Source organism: Coffea arabica, chromosome 4c (genome assembly GCF_036785885.1).
Source record: "Coffea arabica cultivar ET-39 chromosome 4c, Coffea Arabica ET-39 HiFi, whole genome shotgun sequence".
NCBI lineage: Eukaryota > Viridiplantae > Streptophyta > Magnoliopsida > Gentianales > Rubiaceae > Coffea > Coffea arabica.
The window spans coordinates 34,703,279-34,728,965 of record NC_092316.1 but is presented as its reverse complement, the minus strand read 5'-3'; the positions used below and the strand labels follow the sequence as shown (position 1 = coordinate 34,728,965).

The window sequence follows — 25,687 nt, the reverse complement described above, 5'->3', positions numbered from 1 at the left end:
CTCGAACTACCATTGAATTTATCCAGAATTCATGATGTTTTCCATGTCTCAACGCTAAAGAAGTACCATCCTGATCTACTCACATCTTACAGTCAGAAGACATTGAAATAGATGAATCTCTAACCTATGAGAAGAAACCGGTACAACTGCTTAATCGAAAAGTTAAGGTACTAAGAAATAAGCAAATTTCCTTGGTGAAAATCTTGTTGAGAAATCACGGTGTAGAAGAGGCAATCTAGGAAGTGGATGAAGAAATGCAAAAGAAATACCCTGAGTTGTTTGTTAATTAAGGTGAGACTTTCGAAGACGAAATTCTTTTAAGAGGGAGAGAGTGTGAGGACCCGAAAAAATTATTTGATTTTATTTTGTTTCTTTGAATACATTTTCTTTACTTTACTTTATTGCCTTAATTTCCTAGATATTTTTATAAGTGAGTTAAGATTTTTAATCATTTTCTTGTATGAGTTAGTGCATGTTAAGTTCGTAGTGCATTATGGAAGTAGGACCCACTAATGAGGTGTGTGTGATAAATTTTTGAAGATTAAGAGAATTTTTGTGCAAAGGAATGTTATTTTATAAGGTATTAAGGGATGATTAGAGGTTGGTTAGATATTTTAGCATTTGGAAGACAAATAAATGAGGATTAACCTTGGAAAGCCAAGTGTCACCAAAGCCATGGAGTTTTGACTTTGACTAAGACCTTTCTTAACCTTTAATTAACAAAAAAATTGACCAAAAATCTATCATCTTTCCTTTCTTCTTGGCCGACCCTCATGAGGAAAAAAAAAGAAAAATTTCATCTTCAACCCCCAATTATTGCTTGAATCCTTAAGTTTTCACCATAAACTTGCAATCCAAACCATAAAAAGTGACATTTAGGAAGGATTAAGGTCTTTGGTGGAGAGATTTGGGAGAAAGAAGCTCTTGGTTTCTATTTCTTCTTAGGGTTTCAAGGTAACTATATCAACAAACCATCTTCTCTTTTGTTACATGCATATGAGTAGATTTAAGGCTTGATTTTGATAGTTTTCTGAAAATTTTCATGGTTTCTGTGGTGGTTGGAAAATTCCAGTTTTGAGTGAGAAATTTCAACTTTCATCGATGATTTGAGCTTAGCTATGATCTATTAGCTTTGCCATGTGAATTTTCTAGTTTTTATATGTTGTTTTGGCTTCATTATAGAAACTTTCGACTTGTAGTTGTAAATTTCAGCTTAGGGTTATATTTCTCCAACTTTATTCTCAATCCCCCACTCAAGAAAACACATACTAAAACCATTGCCAATAATTACTCCTGTGTGAGAATGTGGGATATTATAAAAATTTAGCACCCGTTTTTGCAATACCCAATCACTATCAACAAAATGCCTTGTCACAACCATGTATTGAATTTTTTTACCAGATTTCCACAAATCTATAATTATACTAACCCTGTTGACACCTTTTAATATGTTTTTCGACCTTCTCTTTTCAAGCATGTAAGCAGTCACACAATCTTCCTTTACGTTTGCTGATTACTCTTTTATAAAACGGAAATGCACCCTTTATGAATTTGTTAAAATCTACATGGTCCAACATAGAGAAAGGATACTCATGTACAAGAACCATGTGAGCTGCTATCTCTCGTACCTTTGCATGATCATGGGAAAAATTAGTGATAGAAGTTGTACCGTCCGTGGGTCATTTGGTGAAGGATAAGATATGTTGCCGCTTTTGGTTTTCCTCCCCAAGAGCCAACTTCTTTTGTAAACATTTTTTTAGGTGATGCTTGTGCTAAGAAGTGGCTCTGGATGTACTCTTGGCAAATAACTCCTTGCAGTGATTGCACTATAGTTTCAATGTTCCATTGGCCTGTTTTACTACTGCCATATCCTCCCATATTGTTGAATTCTTTTTTCTTTGTTTTTTTCAAATGGTTTTGCTCCTTCATCAGGACCGTTTTGTCCTATTTTTGCTCCTTTATTTGGCTATTCTTCTAAGATTTCTAAATCCAACTCTTCTTCGCTCATCTCATCAGCAATTTCCTCCAATTCAAGTTCTTGATCTACAACTTCATTTCCACCACCATAATAGGACTTGATGATGATCCTTGGTGTGAATGAAATGGAGGACTGTACATGCCTATTTTTTTAAAGGAAAAGAACCAATCAATTTGGTGTTAGCATGATCCAATAGAGAAAGGAAAATAGCTGTGTGTTATCAAGATATAAAAGTTCTATTCCTAGATTAGAATAAAATCAAAATATTGAATTGTGATAGTAGATAGTATTAAGAATTAAAATAGCCAAATCTTGAACCTATAAATCTCTAAATTGGCATGTCTACCCAATTAACAAAGTATTGTATATATTACCATTAATTATGAATTGCCATTTCTACTATATAAAATTATGCATTACATAACTGAATTAGAATTTCTGTGGTAGGAAAAGTAGCTGTAAAGATGTGGCACGAGCATAGACCAATATAACTCTTAATATTTGATACAGTTGTCCAAAAGTAATCAATCAACAAAAATGGTTCTTATATATACCATATAGCATTCCTACAAAAACTGGAAAAGCACATGAAAAACCCTACGTTATTCCTAGGTACAAAAATATGTTAATCTTAGTCCCTAACTTTTGATGTTTACAAAACAAATGGATGATACTAATATTTTTTCAAAAAATACCTTCAGCAATGAAGCAAATCAGATTCAAAGATCAAGTGCAATTGAAAGAAACAAAGGTTGTTGAAAGCTGTAGATAGGACCGGACGTCCGATAATCATTGCGCAACTTCAGATGCATGATGAACTCTACCACCGAATGTCCGAAGGAATTAAGACATTCTCTCTAGCTCACTGACTTCGATCGGACGCAAAACATTAGAGCACCGGACGTCCGATAAACAATACGGCACTTCGGACCCAAAGCATTGGAGGTACCAGACGTCTGAAAGAAATGAAAATTTTTTTCCATATTTATCATCTGCTTTCAGACGCAAGCATCAGAGACACCAGACGTCTGAAAGAATTAAAGAAATTTTCTCAAGTTCACTGTCTGCTGTCGAAAGCAAGTGTCGGATGTACCGGACGTCCGACACTCCCAACGGCTAGTTGACTCTTCAGCTGCCTTCTATCTGTTGGAAGCATTAATAGAGGAACTTTTTGGTCTCATATAAATAGTGTATAGTTAACTACTTTTAGACAACTTTTGTACATTGAAACTACACAAGATCAAGAGTAATTTTAGTATGAAAATACTCTACAAGGAAGATTTGTACTCTGAGTTGTGTAAATTTTGTATAATCTTTTCTTATGTGAGAAAATTACTTCAATAATGTAACTTTATGAGGATTATCCGAGTGATTGTAAAACTTCTTGACTTGACCAAGTGTGGCTTGGGATAAGGAGGAAGTGATCCTTCCTTTGTGCACAAAGATTGGTTGTATTTGATCGATTTGAAGAATCTTGCTCTATAAAGTAACATTCAAACTCAAGAGGAGTTAGGAATTTGGTTTGCTATTCTTTCTCATTACTTACCATCTTGTAAACATAAATTGCTCATCTTTTCTACTCACAAGCAATCTTGCTTTCTTATTAATTGTTTGTAGACACCAAAATTTTAATTAATTCAATTTTAGATTCCTTTTATTATTTTTTTAATTTTATCTCACTTTAGTTGATTAAGTTTGCCAAGATGATCGTTAGTCTTTATTTTATTTATTTTAGTAAATTAGGTTCATCATTTTTCTTTTTAAGATATTTTTGCATTCAATTTCAGAAAAAGAAAATTCTTTCAAAAATTCTAATCTTTTTATCTTTTCAAAAAAAAGGGAATGTAACATTTGTTATTTATCCTAAAATTTTTTTTTTGGAAAACAAAAAATTAAAAAGGAAAAATATGTGGAACACATGTATAATAAATAGGTGGAGGCCATGCAAACTAACTAAATGGGATAGGTAAGGGTTGGACAAGTGTCCTCATTTTTTGTTAACATCGCAACATCTAGAGGATAGGTGGCTAGGACAAGTGTAAAGCTTAGGCAAAATCTGAAAAAAAAAAGAAAAAGAAGGCAAAGGAAAAGGAGGTTATGGGCAATTAGAAAAGATAGAAAAAAAAAAAGAAAAAAGCTTCAGACAGTAGAGAGCAAGAGGAAGAGGAAAAAACAGAAAAAAGAAAAGAAGACAAAGCTGTGGGCAACAAGGGAACCGAGAAGAGGGAAAGGAGTTGTGGGGGAAAAAGGAAGGGAAAAGAGGAAAAGAAAAAGAGGGAAGGGAGGATCTGGGAGAGTGAGAAAGGAAGGGGGAGGCTATAGAGAGAACAAGAGAAACGAGAAAGAAATGGAAGAAAGGGAGAAAAGAACGTTTCGAGGAAGAACAAGCAAGGGAGAGAAGAAGAAAAAGAAAGAAAAAAGAAGGCAACCACGAAAAAAGAACCTGGGAAGAATCAAAGGAAAAATGGGAAAGAAAAACGAACGAGAAAGACAACAAAAGAGAGGGGAATCAGAGAGGAAAAAGAAAAAGTGTAGCAGAAATTTTTTCCAGAAATTTTTGAGCCAGGGTTGATTTTCTGGCCCCATATTTGCCCAAAATCCCACTTCGATTTAGTCTTTAGGGGATTTTTGTTGTTGCTGCACCATATACATTTACCAGAGAGCAACTTTCATTTAGGAAAGTTCTTAAAAAAAACGTCTTCAAGCACATTGAAATCGGGCTCGAAATCATTGCCTCGTCAGTCCTTGAAGCTGGTTCTAGGAAGCTTCAATTTTCAAGTTCTTACATTTGGATCCGTTGCCTTCGAGGTTTGACATGTTGTTTCATCTCTTTAAAGCACCAAAGGTGAGGCATTTCGTCTGCTCCCATTCCATTTAAGCTCAGAATCACATCAGACTTGTCAAAAATTATAGTCGAATTTGTTTTCCTATTTTTCTGCTTATTTCATAGCATTTAGATCAGATTTTCTTGCATGAGATTGCATTAAATTTTGCTTGAGAGTCTAAGGTCACATGGGTTTGTGTTTTGGGTTTGAATTCTTAGTGTCTTCTTGTCACGCCCCGAGCCCGCACGTGCCGTCACATGACATCCGCCGTACTCCCAAGTCCCACTCAAGAATACAAGGCTACATTAACTAGTTTAACTTTAACAGCACTAAATAAAGTGCGATACGAATTACATATAAAAGAAAGTCTACGAATATTTAAGACGTTCGTACATTTATTCTCTGATTGAAATAGCGGAAACAAAAGTAAATAAGACTAACAACTAGAAGTAGCTAGCCTGCCAACTTCTATTCATCCAAAGCTAATAAAAGTCATCCTTAGGGTCTTCTATGTAAATCAATTCATACTCCTCAGAATCTGCAAAGATGGTAAGAAGTGGGTTGAGCGACACATCGCTCAGTAGGTAATATCTATCCCTCTGTTGGACCATGCACTCTTGATTTTATAGATACATAAATAGATATAATCAAATCATTGCACCTTGTTCACTTCCAAAATCAGGGAGGCACCGTCGTTTACAAAATCATCAGTAGTAAAGAATGACAAGCAATTTAAAAGCATCTTATTGATAATTAAACATGAGAAATCGTAATGTCGTAAATCATTTCGTCTCAAATCACAAATCAATTCATATCAGTTCATGAGTCTCATCTCAGATCAGTTCATAAATCGTTCCATATCAGCTCGTAAATCATTTCATATTAGCTCATAAATCTGTCCATATTAGCTTATAACAAGTACATGTAATGACCGGCTACCGAGGACTCAGCCTAGAGATTAAACCCCTTCTAGGTGGGTGACCAATAGATTTCACGGCTATCGATTGATCTCATTTCATTCTTGGGTCAATCGGCCGGACTTTATACCAGGCTACCATGACCTTGCCAATCAGCCGGACTTTATACCAGGCTACCATGGCTTTGTCAATCGGTCGGACTCTATACCAGGCTACCATGACCTTACCAATCGGCCGGACTTTATACCAGGCTACCATGGCGATTAGACATGACTATAGCCCCTACCGTCTATTCTATGACTGCTCTGAGTTTTACTTATCAAAATTCATTTCATATATCATATACATAAATCTTTGCTTCCATAAAAGATTCAGCTCATTTTGTATATAAGAACATATCAAAACATTTCAAATAAGTCACATGGTCCATTTTGTATAGTAAAATATAGCTTACATAAATATCCAAGTAAAGCATTTAATCAAACACCTTTCGAGTCAACACAACAAAATAGGATTGAAAACAAGAATTTCATTTTACACATTTGAAATCTCAGAAGGGTAAGTACCACCTACCTTTGTTTAGCTGCTCGAGTGGAACTACCTTAGATCCTTGTACCGTACCTATCAAATGCATGAGTTCTCTAATTAGTTGTTACTTCCTATAGATGCATAAATATACAAACTTTGAGTAAGTCGAAGATTCGTGTCTAACCCATTAATGAACCCTAATAGCCTCTTCCTTAAATTGATGATTTCTATTTTTGGAAAGTTTTCTAATTTGAAAGTTTCTATTTTTTAGAAAGTTTCTTAATCGGAACGGCTCTCCTTTTAGTAAGGTTTCCTAATTTAAAAGAGAATAATTACTCATAAGCATGCTTATTATCTTGACTACTGTCTTACTATATCAATTTATAATTTATAATTATTCCTTATTATTATTATCATTATTATTAGCGTTATCATCAACATTATTATTTACCGCTATGATTATTATCATTAGTGTTATATTATTAGCATTATTATTATTATTATTATTTTAATATTTCGTTTAACAATTTAGAACTTATCTTACCTTGTCTAATTTGGCTTCATACGGCTAAATTACGGTGTTTTAAATTTCCATTTAAGTATCTTATACGTAATTAACTAAGTATAATTTTACATGACCAATACTTCAATTCTAACAATTACTTTAAATTGGGTCCTGAATTTTAATACCCATGACAACCTATAAAGATGGGCTAGTTATTTCAAAATTTTATTTTTTTAACATTTACTAAATTTTATACCATAGTTTAGTCCATATCTAATTTGCCCTTTTTCTTCCTTGGATTGGACCCATGGTTGGCCAAAAGCCAACCATGTCTGACCATGGTCGCCAGATTCTGGCGACCCAAATCTTCAACCTCTCTGGCGACCCAAATCTTCAATTGGTTGGCCGAAAAGGCCAACCATAATCTTATTCTATTATCGCCAGCAAGTGCTGGCGACATCATCAATTTTTTTTTTCGGCCAACCTTTCCTTTGTACCAAGGTTGCCGCACTTGCAAGTTACCTTTCTCTTGTTTTTTTTTTTTCTTTTTTTTTCATCACTAAAGCTTGGCTTCAACAATGGCAGAGAACAACAACGGCGAGTTCTTTTCTTCTCCTTTTTTTTCTCCTCTTAATAACTTTCCAATCGATTTGGGTTAACACTATTCATCCCATAATAAAATTTAATACCTTAATCCTACTAATCCAGATACGAATCTTCCTAAATCTCATATAGCAGCATATATATCTATATATATAACATAATACACATGCCCATAAAATCTTTAGAATAATTAATCCAACTACTAGAACTTAAAAGAGAAGTTTCTCGTGAATTTGGGACTTACCGGTTTAGGGATCTAGTCGTCTGATCGATTGATGGTGTCGCCTGCTTCTCCTTCTCTACTCTCTGACGGCTTTTGCGCTAAGGGAGGCAGATAATGAACGGTAGGAGAGATGTTATTTTTATTTTTCTCTTTGTGGCTTTGATAGGTATGCTAAACCCTAATAACCACCCACTAGTAGGTGATTTAGATAGGAGTTTTAACTGTTGTAAACTTTTACCCTTTCTTATCCCATCCTATCCCTCAATTAACCCTTTAACCTAACCTGCAATTATTTTTGCTTTTACCAAGGGTAAATTACCATTTAATTTAATTGGGCAAGATAATGAAAATGAGTCCCAAAAATCGTGGGTTTTACACTTCTTGCTTGACAACGTCGTTGCATTTAAGAAACCCAGAAAACGCAGCAAAACTTCGACTAGACTGCATGAAATTTTGGAAATTCATATTTTTGGCCCATCTCTACCATAGATTTCCTTGGTTTGTATGTTCAATCTTGTGTTTGATGATGGTTTTATGGAATCGGATGAGTGTTTGGGTTCGAAGCTCTGTTTAAAATCATTGCAAGCTTCTTGGGTTGCTAAATTGCTCGACACTGTGACGGCCCCACCTCCCCCTAAGGCGTACCAAAGAGTTTGGCGGGTCGCCTGCCCAGCTCTCGCCGGGACTCACTCACTCACTACAGTTCTCCAATGAAGTATAAAATAAATCTCAAGTATTACATCCAATTCTCCAAGAATTACATATCACGAGTACCAGAAAGTAAAACCTAGAAAAACTGATAACTACAACCACCACGCCAACTATATACATCTTACTCGTCAACTTTTAACAAATACAAATTCAAGTATTCTATAGCTCAAAATCTAACCACCTTCCCGAGCAATCCCCGCGTCGGCCCCCTGCTAAGGAAAACAAATGGAACGGGGTAAGTTATATGCTTAGTAAGTAAACAGGGGTAAAATCATAAATTTCACATTTAGATAAGCAACTATTTCACAAAAGTGTCAAGTCAAGTGCAAAAGTAACAATACAAAGGAAGGATACAGGTTGGCTCCAAAGCCAAGTAGTTTGCCATGTGTGACCTCCTGCCGACACTCCGTCGACCATAAACAAGGTCCGTAGAACTCCACTTGTACTCCCACCTAACACCTTATCACCCTCACTGGCCAGTCACCTCACAAACTTGCTCGAGCGAACGAAATCACAAACTTGAACTTGAGTCACAAGCTCGGGTCACAAACTTGGTTCATAACTTGAACCTACAAACTTGGTTCACATTCTCAGTGAACCGGATTCACAAACTTGGTGACCTCCGACTAGGCTGGACTGACTTCAACCAAGCCCTAACCGGCTCGAATAGTCCAGCTAGGTCTTGAGATCGACCTCAAACTCACAAACTTCACAAAAGTACCCGAAAGTCACCCCGAGCTACAAGCTCGAGGGTTTTAGTTCAAAAATGGTTCATATACATATGCCATGTACAAATACGTGTGCAAATTAGGGTTTAGGTCAAGTGCGATAAAGTACACCCTCACCTATCGTACCCTTTTCATACGTGTCAAAACACATAAGCAACGATCGCATAAGAATGGCCTGAATACTTACTCAAAATACAAAAGTAGCACAAGAGCAAAAATCACTTCATGCGTGTTAGCTAGTAGTGGGCCCCACCGGCTCCGCCTAACTCACCACTATCTGAAATAGAAGATTGCATCACATAATATCACAAATGGCCACTAACATGCTCAAAACAAGCAAAACGGCAAAATCGGCACATGCAAGTGCGGAAACGGCAAAATGGAAACGGCCAGATCTGCCATGTCAAACCGTTTTGATCAAAAGTTGGGCTAGAAATGTCGGATCAAGGTGGGTGAGACACCATTTCGAAGATACGAGGAAGGGCTACAACTTTTATTTAGACATCCCAACCCAGATCTCAATAGGTATTGGCAAAAAATGCACAAAATAGTTCCAGCCATTTCATTTCGGGTTACTAAACAGGCCCTGTTTGAAAGACCGTAACTCACAGCTCAGAAATCGAAATCAAGAAATTCCAGAGGTATTAGAAAGCTGAGACATAAGGCTATAACTTTCATGTTCAGACCAAAAGCTGAATCAATACAGAGCATGGAGGAAAATGGGTCCAAACATTCCTGTCAGAACTGTCCAATTTGAAGGCAGTTCTGACAACCGATCTTGTTTTGGCCATAACTGAAGCTACGGGACTCAGATTTGGATGAACTTTATACCATTTCGAAGCTAAGACCAAGATCTACATTTTTTATGAAGAGGTAAACACCCAGTTCGTACGTTATCAAAACAGATAAAACATGGTCAGAAGCAAAATTCAAAAACGTACACAATCCAAAGTACAAAACAGGTGCAAGTGTTTTGGCTATAACTTGGGCTACACTGATCCGTTTAAAGTGTTCTTGGTGGCATTGAAAATCTAAGACAGAGTAATAAAACTTTTACGTTTTGGAAAATGACTAAATCAGCACGGATCATAGTGAATAAATACAATCAATTGGATGAACTGTCCAAAACGGATCACTGGAAATCCTAGGGCAGTGAGGGTATTTTGGTCTTTTCACAGGCTACCATTCTCTACAACTTTCAAGTTTTGTGCCAACCCTAATTCGGCCTCTAGCATGGAGCACTAAAACTGGACAGAACAGGGTAGCTTGGTTTCCAAATTCTGAAATTTGCACCTTTACTCTATAAATTCATATCTAACAAGTGCTCTATCATCAAACCCACCAATTACAAGCTCAATAACATCAATTAAGAGGTAGATAACCATAATCAAGGCTGAAAATATAAACCCTAGTTAAACATCCCAACATACCATTTAACCCATGAAATTTTCCCCATAAATCCAGCAAAACTATAACTTTAAGCTTCAAGTTCACACATATAAGAAGTAGAGGGAAGTTTCTTACCAAATTCACCTTAATCCCTATATCAAGAAGCTGCCAAGACCTTCCTCTTCCCAAATCACTCCACCAAAACCCTTAATCTTCCTTGGAGATCAACTTTTGTGGAGGAATTTGCGAGATTATCGGTTGAAACTCAAGGTTGAGGCTTGAAATTGAGGTGCAAGGTGAAGTTTTTTCCTCTCTTGTTTTTCCTCTCAAGAATTTCGACCAAGACTAAGAAAAGGGGAAGAAATGAGGAAATTTTGGTCAAATTTCTGTTTTATGAAGGTTAAAACAAGTTGGTCAAAGTCCAACTTCCATAGATGCCTTGACACTTGTTTTCTTTCTAGCATTTTCTCTCATTTCTCTTGGTCAAATATTGGGGCTGATAATATGAGATATTTTGAGGGTCAATTATCTAAAATAAAATGAGAAGATTAAGGTAATAAAGTATGGGTCAAATGGTGTGTTTACCCGGTAACAAACGGTACCCGTCGGTTCGAGCCGATTTTCCTTAAATCACCCGTACTAGGGTTTTTTCTTCCTATTGACTAACATTTTATTATTGCATCTAATCACATATTATTTCTCACCCAAAAGTCACTCTTAAACATCAAATTTGATCCTTGCTCCGTACCGAAAAATCATCCGGCGAAAAATCGAGAAAACCCTAATTTGCTCCAATCTTGAAAACGAAGAGTGAAACCCTACTTTCTAGGTTCATTTGCACTTATTGAGGAATGATTGAGTAGTAGGATCATGTTAAATTAATAATTTCCAAATAAAAGGAATTTTAAGAAAAGTGTGATGAATTTTACAATTCCATAGTATAAAATTAGGGTTTTGAGTCAAATATGAGGGATTTAAACATAACCTGCTAGTCACAAGTAAACTAGGGTTTTAAAGTACAAGTAAGGTTTCTAGTCTTGAAATAAAACAATGTTTTAAGACAAAAATAAAATAAAGAAACCGTAATCCTTTCTTTGAGACTAAACAAAAATAGTATCCTAAAATTTGGGGTATCACAGAGACTGCAAAAGAAACTAACGAAGAAGAAAGCTGTCTTCGAAAGCTTGCATGAAGACTTCCGAAAATTGCATTTTGCCCCCTATTTTTTCAAATAATGTTACTATGGCCTGAAATTTGGAAAAATATAATCAATTTTGTCCTTTCAAAATTTTAACTTTCCTTGACATGCTTTAATTTGATTTCTGGACATAATATTTGTGAATTTTAGGATGAAATTTGGAGGTTTAATAATTTTTGATAGATTTATAATTTTGATTTGGATTTAGTAAAATTTTGGGTAATTTTGTTGTTTAATTATAGCAAATGGGTTTTCATTCATTTTGTGAAGTTTAGCATTTAGTTTTGGTATGCTCCATCGTAAGCCCTTAACTTTACTTTATTTTTAATTTAGGCCCCTTAATATTTGTAATAATAATGATTTGACCTCTCAAACTTCTTTGCTTTCAATTAGGTTCTTGCTTGTCTTAATTTTTTTTTTGAATATAGGTTGTTTACTTTCATTTAAATGTTTCACTTGTTCAATTTCATATTTATTTCCCTCTCTTATGATTATTTGATAATTAAAGTGGTGTCTTAATCTTTTTTTTTTTTGTGTTGGAGGGTAGAAAGGGAAATTTCATTCCACTAGATCACCAATTCAAGAGAGATACACTCTACTCCTTTATATTGATTTACTTGCTCCTATGTGATTTTATGTGTGTAATTGCATGCATTTTTTGAATGTCTTTTATTTTATTTCATTTATTTGCTTTATTTATTTTAATTTTGTATATTTATTTTAATTTAATTTTAGTTATTTGAGAGGCATTTAAATGCCAAATTGTAATAGTTAGATATTTATTTATTTTATTTATTTATTTCTCCCATTTTAGATTGTAGTTAGGGCCCCCAAATATAATAGTTAGGTCTTTATTCGCTTTTATTTGTTATATGTTTGCATGTTTGTGTATTTATGTGTTTACCGCTTTCCTAATGTCTTGCATCTAGATATCGTGCTTATGTGCTATGTGCTCTATGTGATTTATGTGTTTATTTACTTTTATCATGTTTTATATGATTTATTTGATTATAATGAATATATAACGTCACCACACTAGTCCAACGTTAGTTATGACCCTTTTTCTCGATCTCTTGCTAGTCCAACGCTAGTGAGAGTCTATAGATATGGATTAGTCCAATGCTAGACCCTTAGGGACCATCCACGTGCTAGATCATGTTTGTGTGACAATCACTCTATTTTCATGCATATTTTCTACTTTTTAGGATTTTTTTGTTTTTGCATAATATTTCCCTTATATGTATATCTCTTATCCCATATTCGCCCTATATGTGTATCCCTTATCCCATATTTCCCCTATATGTATATTCTTTGCTCCTATATGTGAAACATGACATGTAAACTTGCATTCCATTTAAGAATTAGAACTAACTTAGATCATTTGCTTGATTAGATAGGAAAATTACCCCTCGAATATGGGATATAGACGAGTATGGCTCTCTAGCCTTAGCACGCTCGTATTCCCTCTAGCAAAGAGAAAATTGAAATCACGAATATTAGCTCCCCACACCCACTATGATGTATTCCCTTAGATCATGTATGTTTGTATATTATTACTATTTTCTTTTTTTTGAGTCTCATTTTTTGCAAAATTCGTGACCTCTTCAAGGAGTCACTTTTGGGGGTCGCAATTAATGCGATTTGTCGCGCCCCATTCTTTGATAAATAAATAAATGGTTTGAGAAAGATGTTTTTGATTCAATTGTGATTGGAGAATGACTTTTGTGAGTTGAAAAGACATGGGTCTCAATGGGACTTGGAAAGCGACGATTTGACCCCAAAAATAGTTTTAAAAAGGGTTTTTAAATGAAAAGTTTGGAGTCGCCACTTGGTAATAATTTAAGGTGTACCAAGTCACCTAAAAATGAGTTAAGCAGTAATAAACCCTTTTTAAAACGACTCCTAGTCTACGTAAAACAAAGAAAAAGGTTCGGGAGTCACGTTTGACAAAGGGGAAGGCAAGGATAGACTCCAAGGCACCCCTTTGACCTAGCCAAGGCTAGCTGCGTAACTTAACCCTAACTTTCCTGACTTTCTACCCAGGGTATGTATTGCATGTTGGATTATGCCTATATGAATGCAAAAATGAAAAAATGCAATCCTAAATTCTACGATGTCTCTTGTGAGGCTTTTGGTCCCAAACCACATGAATTGTGGCGGCCAACAAAGGAAAACCTCATAGAGGTCGATTAATGCAAATGAGAGTTCAAATTTAAGTGTGCAAGTGTGAAAGTGTATGAAAGATGCAAGAAATGTAAGTGCAAGTGTGCGAATGTATAAAAAGGTGCATGTGTGAAATTGTATAAAATTCAAGTGTTTTTTGTGTGCAAATGTGTAAAAATAGAATAATAGATATATAAGGTAAGGTGGAATTCCATTTGTGAGGTGAAAAATGAGCACGTGATGAGAAAAATGTAGTGAGAAAATATGGTTTAAGAAATGTGAAAAAATGTGGTTAAAATAGTATGTAGGTGATAAAAATGAAAGTATGACCCTAGAGGAATGCAACAAGTCGGGTACGGGGGTTGACTCCTAACTTTTCGACTTCGATTTTCCCTTTGATTAGAAGGCGAAACTAGCGTGCTAAGGCTATCGAGTAGCCACACTCGCTCGTTTCCCTTATCGGAAGGGATTTTCACACAAATGAACCCTAACTAGCATGAGATGCAAGTCCTAAAATGAAGGGGAAGGGGTTTGAGGAACATACCAAATGACAAACTAAGGAAAAATGCGTGATATGTGGTGATCATGCACTTAATGAAAAAGGAAAAAAAAAGAACCTATTGGGTCTAGCATTGGACTAGCCCATTCTATGAATTCCGACTAGCGTTGGACTAGTGGAAACGATAAAAGAAGCCACAACTAGCGTTGGACTAGTGTGGTGACGTACATTCATCCATTCCATTCATCTATACTACAAAAAGCGAGTAGACATGCGAATCACTTATAAACACGTAGCACATAACACTTAGCATGCTTGACTAGATGCAAAATCCTAATAAAGCATTTAACATATAACACATAGGCATGCAACCATTACATTTGCTAACTAAAACAAAAGGGAAAGGGAAAATGGACCAAATTACTTGCTATGCCCTATCTATTACAAGCCAAGAGGTGTACACATACCCCATAATGAATAACTTAAATAAAAGTAAAAGTAAATGAAATAAATCCAAGGAATTAAGAAAGCAAAGTAGACATGCATATTCACGTAACACGTAGGAGCACGTAGGAGAGAGGTAAAGAGGATAAAAGAAAGTTATACCTTCCCCCACTTGTGAAGCTAGTAAATGGAAAAGGTTCTAATTTGGGCTAAAACCATTAAACAGAGGATTAATGCACCAATTTAATAGTAAATCAAACAACACAAATTCTTCAAAGACAAAACTTAAGGAACCACTAGTGGCTATAAAATTTAACCATTAAGTTCTTCAAATAATCAAACAAGTCCATACTCATCAAATGGAATTCCAATTTGAACATTAAAGAAAATTTGAAGGACCAAATTGATTAATCTTTTCAATTTCTTGGGCCATAGTGCAACAAAAAGAACTTGAGGGGGTTAAAAGGCAATTTTTTGAAAAGACTTCCATGCATGCATACGAGACAATTCAGCTTCTGCAACAACAAGAAGATTTCGGCAGCTAAGCTAGCTCATCCGCAGCTTCATCCATGAAACTTTGGCTAACTAAACGTTAAACTAATTCTAATTAAAGCATGCTTAAACATCACCTAATCAAAGTAGCTCTTAAAAGAATTTCTTGCAAACTTATGTAACAAAGAGCTCCTGCCAAAAATAAAAACTGCTGCACTTCTGTTTGCAAACCAACTCAAAGATTACTGCATTTTCATCTTCGACCAGATTTAGGCAAAGAACTAACGCAACTTTTGGACACATTCTATCAAACAATACCCAAACTTTGAGTCAAGCAACACAACACACAACTTGGCATTCAAACAAGTAAAAAAACACTTGGAAAGAAATGCAGGCATACGAAGCTTTCCTTATTTCTGCTGGTTTCTTTTATTTATAACAGGTTTGGGCTTTTCAAACATGCAATTTCAATCCCTCCTAACGCAACTAACATCTCCGCTAACCAAACGTTCAGATTAAACAGCAAGACAGACAAACTTTCTTTTTATTTCTGAACATAAAAAACTAGAGAGCAAGAGCATTCAAATCTAGCCAACCGAACTTCTGAAAAGGAAAAAAAAAACGTAAAAGCAGGATAACACAAAGAATCGTTTCAACATTCTGCAAAACTCAATACTTCCCTCCTTACCCAAAGCTGAACCCAAAATAAGTAGAAGCAAAGAGCTTAGATACACACAGAACTGGTATTGCCTATGAACACCAAATTCTGCAAACCCATCCTTCGACTGAATAAAATCTCAAACAGATCAAAAGGACGACAGCTACAAACAACGGACATAACATACCGCAAGCATCGTGCAGACTTGCTGCAATTTCAACCGACCACATGCGAGTCTATTAGCTAACCCCCACAAGAATCTCGACCCAACAAAAGCATCACATATCACTACAAAGATCAGAGATTCAACAATCCTTCTCTTTCTCACCAGATACACAAGGCAAAACAGATAACTTTTGTCAAGTTTTCATTTTTCGGTAATAACTCTACCAAATATGCAATCCAGAAACCAAATAAGAAACTAATGAAAACCCAACAACATCCAAGTCCCCTTAATTCAAAAAAATCCAATTTAATCACAAATCAACATGGGGAACATCCCAAACCACACATCGACAAACAACCCAGCAAATGACCCCAAACTCTTTGTTTGCCAAGCTTGCATCCTCGTAGGAATCGTATAAAACTAACCAGAGGAAACGCTAGAATTACCTGAAGATGTTAGCGTGATCGAATGAGGGCGATGTGTTTCTAACAAGTCGCAGGTACCGCTGAACGAGGCTCAGAAATTCTGCTGAAACTTCAAATCTGGGTTCCTCCTCCACGAAGCTTTCTTGGTTCTCTCTCTTTTGTTCAGCCGAACGCCTCCATTTGTTCTCCTTCGTCTCTCCGTGGCCCTCTTCTTACCAAAGCTCCCTCTTTTCTCTCTTTTTTAGTTTCCTTGGTTGCGGCTGCTATGCTCACTCTAGCTTTCCAGAATTTCTTTCGGCCGTTCCTTCACTCTTGCTCCCCAAAAAACTCCCTATTAGCTCTTGGTTTCTTCTTTCAGAAACTCCCGTAGCTATCTCTCTTCTTCAGACTCCTTTCCCAGCCCGTTACTTTTTCCTCTTGCTCTCAGACCTTTCTTGAAAACTCCCTCAATCTCTCGGTCCTCTTCAGATTTTCAGCCGCCAATCCTCTCTATTTTCTCCCCAGATTTTTCAGCCGTTCCCCTCTCTCTCCCCCTTACGGCTGAGCCTTCTTATCCATTTTATATCCACTTCCCAATCTCCTAAACCCTCACCTCAATGGTGAGGATGAAGGCTTACCTCTCGCCTTCATATCCAGCCATCCAATGGCTGTTGAGGCTGTCCTTTGCACGCTGCAAAAAATTGCAGCGTGCATGCCGTGACGTTGTTGTTGTTTTTTTTTTAATTTTTTTTATTTTTTTTAATTAATTAATTAAACAACAAAAATGATAATAATAAAACAATAATAATTAATGATGAAAACAACTTAATTAACATTAGATAAAAATAAACTAAAAACAACAAAAATGCAATTTTCCATTTTTTCATTTTTCTCATTTTTCACTTCTTTTTTTTTTTAAATAACTTAAAAATGCCAAAAAGCTGAATTTAAAAGAAATAAACATATTTTTTGTGAGCAAATTTTCCTTTTTTTCCTTTTTTCATTTTTCAAATCCAACTAAAGCCTATTTATTTTTATTTTTATTTTTTTGAATTTTTCTTCTTTTTCTTCTTTTCCTTTAATTTTCTCTTTTCTCCTTTTTTTTATAATTTTCATTTTCATTTTTCCTTCGAGAAAGCATTGAATAAAAACAAAATGACTAAAACATATTTTTGATGTTTTCCTTTTCTTTTTTCTAAAAACTTTATGCTAATCTTAAACTTAAAAGCTAAAACTAAAAACTAAAACTAAAAGTAAATAAGAATAAATAGCAAATGAAATAGGTCAACTAAAAGGGCGAAAATGAATAAAACCAAAATATCATAACAACTAATAGTGCAAAACACACAATAACGAACTAAAATGCAAGCAATCTAAAATGAAAATCATGAAATAGATGCTACATAAAATTATTCAAAATTTGGTGTCTACAGTTTGCCCCTCTTTGTCTGAGTTTTGAAAAAACTTGAGACAAAGAAGTAGACACCAAATACTTACCTGTGTTATTGGGCTGCAAAAGATTCCGACGAACAGGAATTATAACACGGGACTGACCCGAACATGAAAAATAAAATGGGACTGACCCGAACCAGAATTGAAAACGGGACTGACCCGAACAGAAATTTAAAACGGGACTGACCCGAACAGAATTTAAACGGGACTGACCCGAACAGGAATTTAAACGGGACTGACCCGAACAGAATTTGAACGGGACTGACCCGAACAGAATTTAAACGGGCCTGACCCGAACAGAATTTAAACGGGACTGACCCGAACAGAATTTAAACGGGACTGACCCGAACAGAATTTAAACGGAACTGACCCGAACAGAATTTAAACGGGACTGACCCGAACAGGAATTTAAACGGGACTGACCCGAATAGGAATTTAAACGGGACTGACCCGAACAGAATTTAAACGGGACTGACCCGAACAGGAATTTAAACGGGACTGACCCGAATAGGAATTTAAACGGGACTGACCCGAACAGAATTTAAACGGGACTTCACTGGGGAAGTTTGAGACAATGAATTGAATTTTACCTGGGAATGGTTCAACTTTTGTACCAAGAGGGAAATTTGGATCTTTGTGATTGAAGCGAGAGCTTATGTTGTTTCCTATGGTCGAGTTTTGCAAATAACACCGATCCTTGCTTACTGGGAAGCTTTGCCTGTCATTGATTTAGGCGCCAAAAGAGAGCGGCTGCTTTTTGTTTGTAAATGCAACATTCCTGCAAGAAAAGAAGAAATAATGGCCTTGCCACCATTGTTTGATCCGGTTTGCCTTGAGAATCGTGTAAACATGAGTCTTGTGATGCTTTTATTTTGGCTCGGCGGCGTCTGCCTTAGTCGCACTTGAAACCTTTCAAAATACCACGTCACCCAATCCAGGTGGTAGCTTTGTTGCATGTTACTCACTGTAGCTGATGATTGAATCCCTTATCTTTGCCCAAACCTTAGGGTTTATCATTCATTTGAATTCAATGGTGAAAGAATGATGCGTGAAAATTTATCACATAACAATCAATGTATATGCAAGATGATTTCCTATGTCAGGCAAAGATGAGCAGGCAAAAGAATGTAGACAATCATAAGCAGTCATACACAAATAATTGAGAACAACCAAGAGGTTTATAAAAATACATTTTGCAAAAGAATGTTTGTAAAGAACAGTACAAGTTTAGCCAACGAATATCATATTCAAGACTTTGGATATTTTCTCTTCGGAATCCGATAGTGGCAGAAGTATCACAAATATGAGGAAAACCCTAATGAACCAGGTCACCAGCTGTTCCTTCTTAAGCTCGACTTGTTAAGAAAAAACCCGCCTTGGCGCCCTTTCGGGTTTTCACCAAGGTTGCCCCCACCCTTTTATTTTTGCTTTTGTTGTTTTTCTTTTCTCTTTTCCTTTTTCTTTTCTTTCTTCTTCTTTTTTTTTTCTTTTTTTCTTTTTCTTTTTTTCTTTTCTTTTTTTTTCTTTCGAGGTGCCCTTTCGGGTTTTCACCTAAAGAAAAATGAAATATCTCGACCATGATTGACTCAGAAACATGAATTAAAGATTTCTGGCATCAGTAAAATGTACTTCCCTTGTAAAATTAGGCGAAGACATCACGGACATCACCTGCCAGTTGATTAACAAATTTTCTAATAGAAATGCAGCAAGTGACGAAAGCCAGGACTTTGGGTTTTTATAATGAGGTCAGGTGGGGTGTTTTTCAAGAAGAGTTGAGGCTTGAAAGCAAATCTTGATATAAGAGGTGAAATAACTTGAGATTGCACTTTTTTGAAAACAACTCCAAAACTGAGGAAAATTTGCCCCAGTTTGATCGAATTTTCTCTCTTTGCATTTTTCATCACTTTTGCATTTTTCTTTGAAAACTAAATTTGCTCCAGTGTAGGGTTTTCTCTTCCCTTTCTCTTCCCTTTTTTTTCCTTTTTTTTCTTTTTCTTTTTTTTCTTTTTTTTTTTCAAATAAATTTGCCCCAGTGTGGGGTTTGCAATTCTCAAAGGTTATCAAACGAAATTTGTCAATTCTGATGGCTCAAAGGGGACAAGTAAAGATAAAATGTTTTTAGTGTAAAAGAAGATGGCCTGACTTGCATTTCGCCATTTGCATGAATTTCTTAAAGAAAATTTGCATGATCAAATGAAAAACTTTTTGCACATATCTGAGTTGATGGGTTGAGGGAATGCCCGTCCATCCATTTCCGCCAAGATAAGAGCTCCGCCAGGTAATACCTTTTGGACAATGAACGGCCCTTGCCAATTTGGAGCAAATTTGCCTTTAGCTTCATCTTGCATTGACAGAATCCGCTTCAGTACCTTATCACCTTCTTCAAATGTCCGCTGATGGACCTTTTTGTTATAAGCCCGGGCCACACGTTTCTGATAGCACTGACCATGACAGATGGCGTTGAATCGCTTTTCATCTATCAAAGTCAATTGCTCATGGCGCTGCTTGATCCAATCGGCCTCCTCCAATTTAGCTTCCATAAGGATTCGTAGCGACGGAATTTCAACCTCAGCTGGTAATACAGCTTCCATCCCATACATAAGTGAATATGGCGTTGCCCCAGTCGATGTCCGAATAGAAGTCCGATACGCCATTAATGCATAGGGCAACTTTTCATGCCAATCGCGGTGCCTTTCTGTCATTCTGCGGATAATCTTCTTCAGATTCTTATTTGCGGCTTCTACAGCTCCATTCATCTGAGGCCTATAAATGGCAGAATTGCGGTGTTTGATTTTGAACTGCTCACATAGTCCATCTACCATGTCATTGTTCAGATTCTTGGCATTGTCTGTGATAAGTGTTTCGGGTACTCCAAATCGACAAATGATATGATCTCTCAAGAAATTGGCAACCACCTTCTTCGTGACATGTTTGAATGACTCCGCTTCAACCCATTTGGTAAAGTACTCGATCGCCACCAATATAAATCGATGTCCATTTGAAGCAGGAGGATCGATTGTACCAATCACATCCATACCCCACATTGAACAGGGCCACGGGGCGGTCATGCTATGCAACTCAGTGGGTGGAGCGCGTATAATGTCACCGTGCATTTGGCATTTTATACATCTCCGGACAAAATCTATGCAATCATGCTCCATAGTAAGCCAGAAGTATCCGGTCCTCATGATTTTCTTCGCTAGCAAATGGCCATTCATGTGAGGTCCACAAACGCCACTATGCACTTCTTTCATCATATATTGAGCTTCATCTTCATCAATGCACCTTAAAAGGTTCAAATCTGAGGTTCTTTTGTACAACACTTCTCCATTTAAGAAAAATTTTGAAGCCATTCTACGTAGAAAACTTTTGTCTTTTATACCAGCATGCTGAGGGTAAGACCCAGTTTTGAGAAACTCTTTAAGATCATTAAACCAAGGAGTAGTATCCGAGGACTCGTCTGCAGCCCAGCAGTGGGCTGGCTTGTTTTGAAGTTGAATTTGGATTGGTTCGATCTTTAATTCATCTGGATATTGGATCATGGAAGCCAAGGTGGCCAAAGCATCAGCAAATGCGTTTCGGGCTCTCGGGAGATGTCTAAACTCCAAATTTTGAAACTGCTTGGCCAAAGTGAGCAGACTACAATGGTAGGGTAGAATTTTCGAATCTTTGGTTATCCATTGCTTCAAAGTTTGGTGCACGAGCAAATCTGAATCACTAAAAGCTATCAACTCCTTGATTTCCATTTCCAACGCCATTTTGAGACCAAAAATGCAGGCTTCATATTCAGCCATGTTATTCATGCAAGCGAATTGTAATTTGGCAGCGGCAGGGTAGTGCTTCCCTTCGGGTGACACCAAAACAGCTCCAATTCCAGCTCCGAGAGAATTCGAAGCTCCATCGAAGAAAAGCCTCCATTCAGGACTTTGTTCACTTATATCATCTACAGCGCCTACAAATAGGACCCTCTCGTCAGGGAAATAAGTACGGAGTGGTTGATAATCATCATCCCTTGGATTTTCCGCCAAATGATCAGCTATAGCTTGCCCCTTGACAGCTTTCTGTGAAGTGAAAACAATATCGAACTCTGAGAGAATTATCTGCCATTTGGCCAATCTTCCAGTCAGCATCGGCTTCTCCAAAAGATACTTCAAAGGATCAGACCGGGAAATAAGATACGTGGTATGGCTCAAAAGATAGTGTCTCAACTTCTGGGCTGCCCAGGCCAATGCACAGCAGCTTTTCTCAATGAATGAATAATTAGCCTCGTACTGCGTGAACTTCTTGCTTAGATAGTAAATAGCTTGTTCTTTCCTTCCAGAGTCATCATGTTGACCTAGAACACACCCTACTGCTCCATCGAGTACAGATAAATACATAATCAAAGGTCGGTCCGGTTTGGGCGACACTAAGACTGGTGGATGCAACAAATAATCTTTAATCTTGTCGAAAGCCTGTTGACACTCCTCATTCCAATACAACGGTACATTCTTTCTCAACAATTTGAACAATGGCTCACAAGTGGCAGTTAATTGGCCAATGAACCTCCCGATAAAATTGATCTTCCCTAAAAAGCTTTTCACGTCCTTCTGAGTTTTTGGCACTGGCATATCTCGAATTGCTTTGATTTTTGCTGGATCTATCTCTATGCCTCTCTTACTGACAATAAATCCCAACAGCTTACCCGCAGGTGCTCCGAAGGCGCATTTTGCAGGATTTAACTTCAAATTGTACTTCCGTAGTCTCTCGAACAATTTCTTCAGATCAACCAAGTGGTCCTCTGCCCTTTTAGACTTGATTATAATGTCATCCACGTAGACCTCCATTTCTCGGTGAATCATATCATGAAATAGGGTTGTCATGGTCCTCTGATATGTTGCTCCGGCATTCTTTAAACCGAAAGGCATCACTCGGTAGCAAAATGTGCCCCAAGGGGTAATGAAAGCAGTTTTCTCCCTATCTTCTTCTGCCATCAAGATTTGGTGGTAGCCAGCAAAACAATCGCAAAAGGTTTCAATCTCATGTCCGGCAGTATTGTCTAAGAGAATGTGAATGTTTGGTAAAGGAAAATCATCTTTAGGACTGGCTTTATTAAGGTCTCTATAGTCAACACAAACTCTCACCTCTCCACTCTTTTTTGGAACAGGGACAGGATTTGAAAGCCAAATTGGGTAATGGGAAACAATGATAATGTTGGTTTTGAGTTGTTTTTCAATTTGCTCTTTTATTTTGAGGCTTATATCTGGTTTGAATTTTCTGGGTTTTTGCTTTACGGGTGGAAAAGAAGGGTCGGTGGGCAATCTATGCACTACCACATCAGTTGAAATGCCCGTCATATCATCATAGGACCACGCAAATACATCCTGGAACATGGTCAAGAATTCAAGCATCTCCTTTTTCTGCCTTTCCTTCAAATGAATACTGACCTGCACCTCCTTAACTTCATCCTCAGTGCCAATGTTAACCTTTTCTGTTTCTTCCAGGTTCGGTTTTGGTTTTTCCTCATATTGTTCAAGGTCCTTTGTAAAAGAATCGAATACCTCCTCATTATCACTCTCGCTTTGGAGTTCGGATTCACAGACCTCCAAGTCGTGAGTGATATAGAGACTGCCATTATCGTATTCCAGAACGGTGATATCCAAAGGGTCAAATAATTTTATTTTTGGCCATCTGAAAGAATTAACGAATGTGGGATAATAAGCAAATAAGCATACAACAAACAAATGAACAAACAATATGAATATAAACAAGCGAATAAACAACAATGACAAGAACAACTTGTGCATTTTCATAAAACCTTTGATTGAAAGCAAATGGAAATGAAAACTTAACAATATTTACATGCACAAACGTTAGTCAAAAAAGGAAAATTGTTTTCATTGGCTATTTACAGATGCAAAAGTATTTTCATGAATTCACATGAATGATAAACCCCTTTCAGTTTACCGAAACTCCTTCCGAACGGGCAGGGACTCGGCTGTCCAATTAGAAATCGACCCTTCAGGGATGTCAGGAAAGTCAGCTTCATCTGGAAAACTATCTTCAAATGTTGCCCCTACGAACAATTGGGCCAAACTAGCTTCAATTTCTTCAACTGGATTAACCTCTGATGTGATAACCTCTGTTGGTCGTGGAAAAGTATACCGCAGTGGTGGAATGTCGAAAACCCTTTGCCTGCCCTCTTTCTCTGCTCTTTTGCGCTCTTTCATCTCTTTGATGTCCTTGACGGTTGGTTGGAAACCCAAACCGAATGTATCCCTTTTTCCCATAATCTCCACTGGCTTCAGGATCCCTTGCAGTTCACGCCCCAATCCTCTGTCTAATTTGTATCCTCCACGAATCATTTCCTTAGCCATCATTACACTTGCTTTTGAGAGAGCTTGTTCCTCCGTTGTGATCCAACTTACAGAGACGATATCAGCCGTGCTATGAGGAGTCATGGTGACGTTTCGGCCTCCCTCTTCTTTAGATCCAGAATCGGTGATTACCAGGCAGGCCTCTTCGGCAAAGATAGTGATTAGCTTGTCATTTACTACGAATTTCAGCAATTGATGCAACGAAGATGGCACAGCCCCAGACTTGTGAATCCATGGCCTTCCAAGTAAAATATTGTAAATGCTCGGGAAGTGCATTACTTGGCAAGTTATTTGAAATTGGGCGGGCCCCATCTCGATTACTAAATCTGCCTCTCCTATCGGCTCCCTTTGAGCTCCATCAAACCCTCGAACGATAGTCCCTGAAGGCCTCAGCTTAATGTCTTGCAATCCTAGCTTCTCCAAGGTACTCCAAGGACAGATATTAAGCGCGGACCCGTTGTCAATTAGCACCTTCGGCAGCATTTTTCCGTTGCACCTCACTGTTACGTACAACGCCCTATTATGTCCAATGCCCTCCGTTGGCAATTCATCGTCAGAAAAAGCAATTTGTTTGTTGAATAATACGCTCCCAACCACGTTTGAAAAATTATCAACAGAAATGTCCCTCGAAATTTGAGCTTTAGTTAATACGTCGATCAATGCATCCCTATGCACGTCTGAAGAGAAAAGTAAATCCAACATGGTTATCTGGGCAGGTGACTTGCTTAGCTTTTCGATTATGTTGTATTCACTTCTCTGGAGTCTCTTAAGGAAATCCAAGGCTTCTTTCTCAGTGATTGTTGGTTTAACGGGCGGCTCGGAGTTATTTACTTGAATCGAAACGGCGGCTTCAAATGGACTTGCAATCTTCCCCGATCTGGTGACCGCTGACACTTCTTCCTTTGCAATTATTTTTTTCCCAATCTGTATGACAGGTTCATCATAGTTCCACGGTACTTGTTGCAGGCTCAGGACAGGTTCCTGCTTCGGAAATTCAACGACTATTGGCTCCAAAGCCGCACTCTCAGCTGGCGTGAGATCCAAAATAAAGGGCTTTTCGTCCTCTTCAAATGGCAGTTCTATGACAAAGGGTTGGTCTGTGACCCCAAACACTTCAGCTTTCCTTGCCAATTCTCTGACTGGTTCCACATACTCCGTATCATCCAGAATAACCCCAATAATATTGGCATGTTCCGGTAAAGGGTTCCTATTTACGTTCGGCCCTTGCGCCTCTCTTTTCCGGATTACAATCTCCCCGGCTTCCACCATATCTTGGATTTTATGCTTAAGCGCCTTGCAATCAATAGTCGAATGTCCGGTGGCTCCAGAATGATAAGCACATACAGCTTGTGGATTATACCACGCGGGCATGCCATATGGGTAGGTAGGAGGGGGTACTGTACCGATTTTCCCGGCGGCCTTCAATTGTTCATACAATTGATCCAGAG

The 25,687-nt window shown here is 37.3% G+C and overlaps 1 protein-coding gene across 1 annotated transcript; it reads right to left on the bottom strand.

Annotated features, from left to right (window-relative positions):
• Nucleotides 1–1,966: 1,966 nt before the first annotated feature.
• On the bottom strand, nucleotides 1,967–25,610 carry LOC140004776 (uncharacterized). The gene is made up of 3 exons (XM_072044922.1): nucleotides 24,694–25,610; nucleotides 24,028–24,477; nucleotides 1,967–2,120 (listed from the first exon to the last, which is right to left on the bottom strand). The coding sequence occupies exons 1-3, from the start codon at nucleotides 25,608–25,610 to the stop codon at nucleotides 1,967–1,969; spliced, it is 1,521 nt and encodes a 506-aa protein (XP_071901023.1).
• Nucleotides 25,611–25,687: the final 77 nt, after the last annotated feature.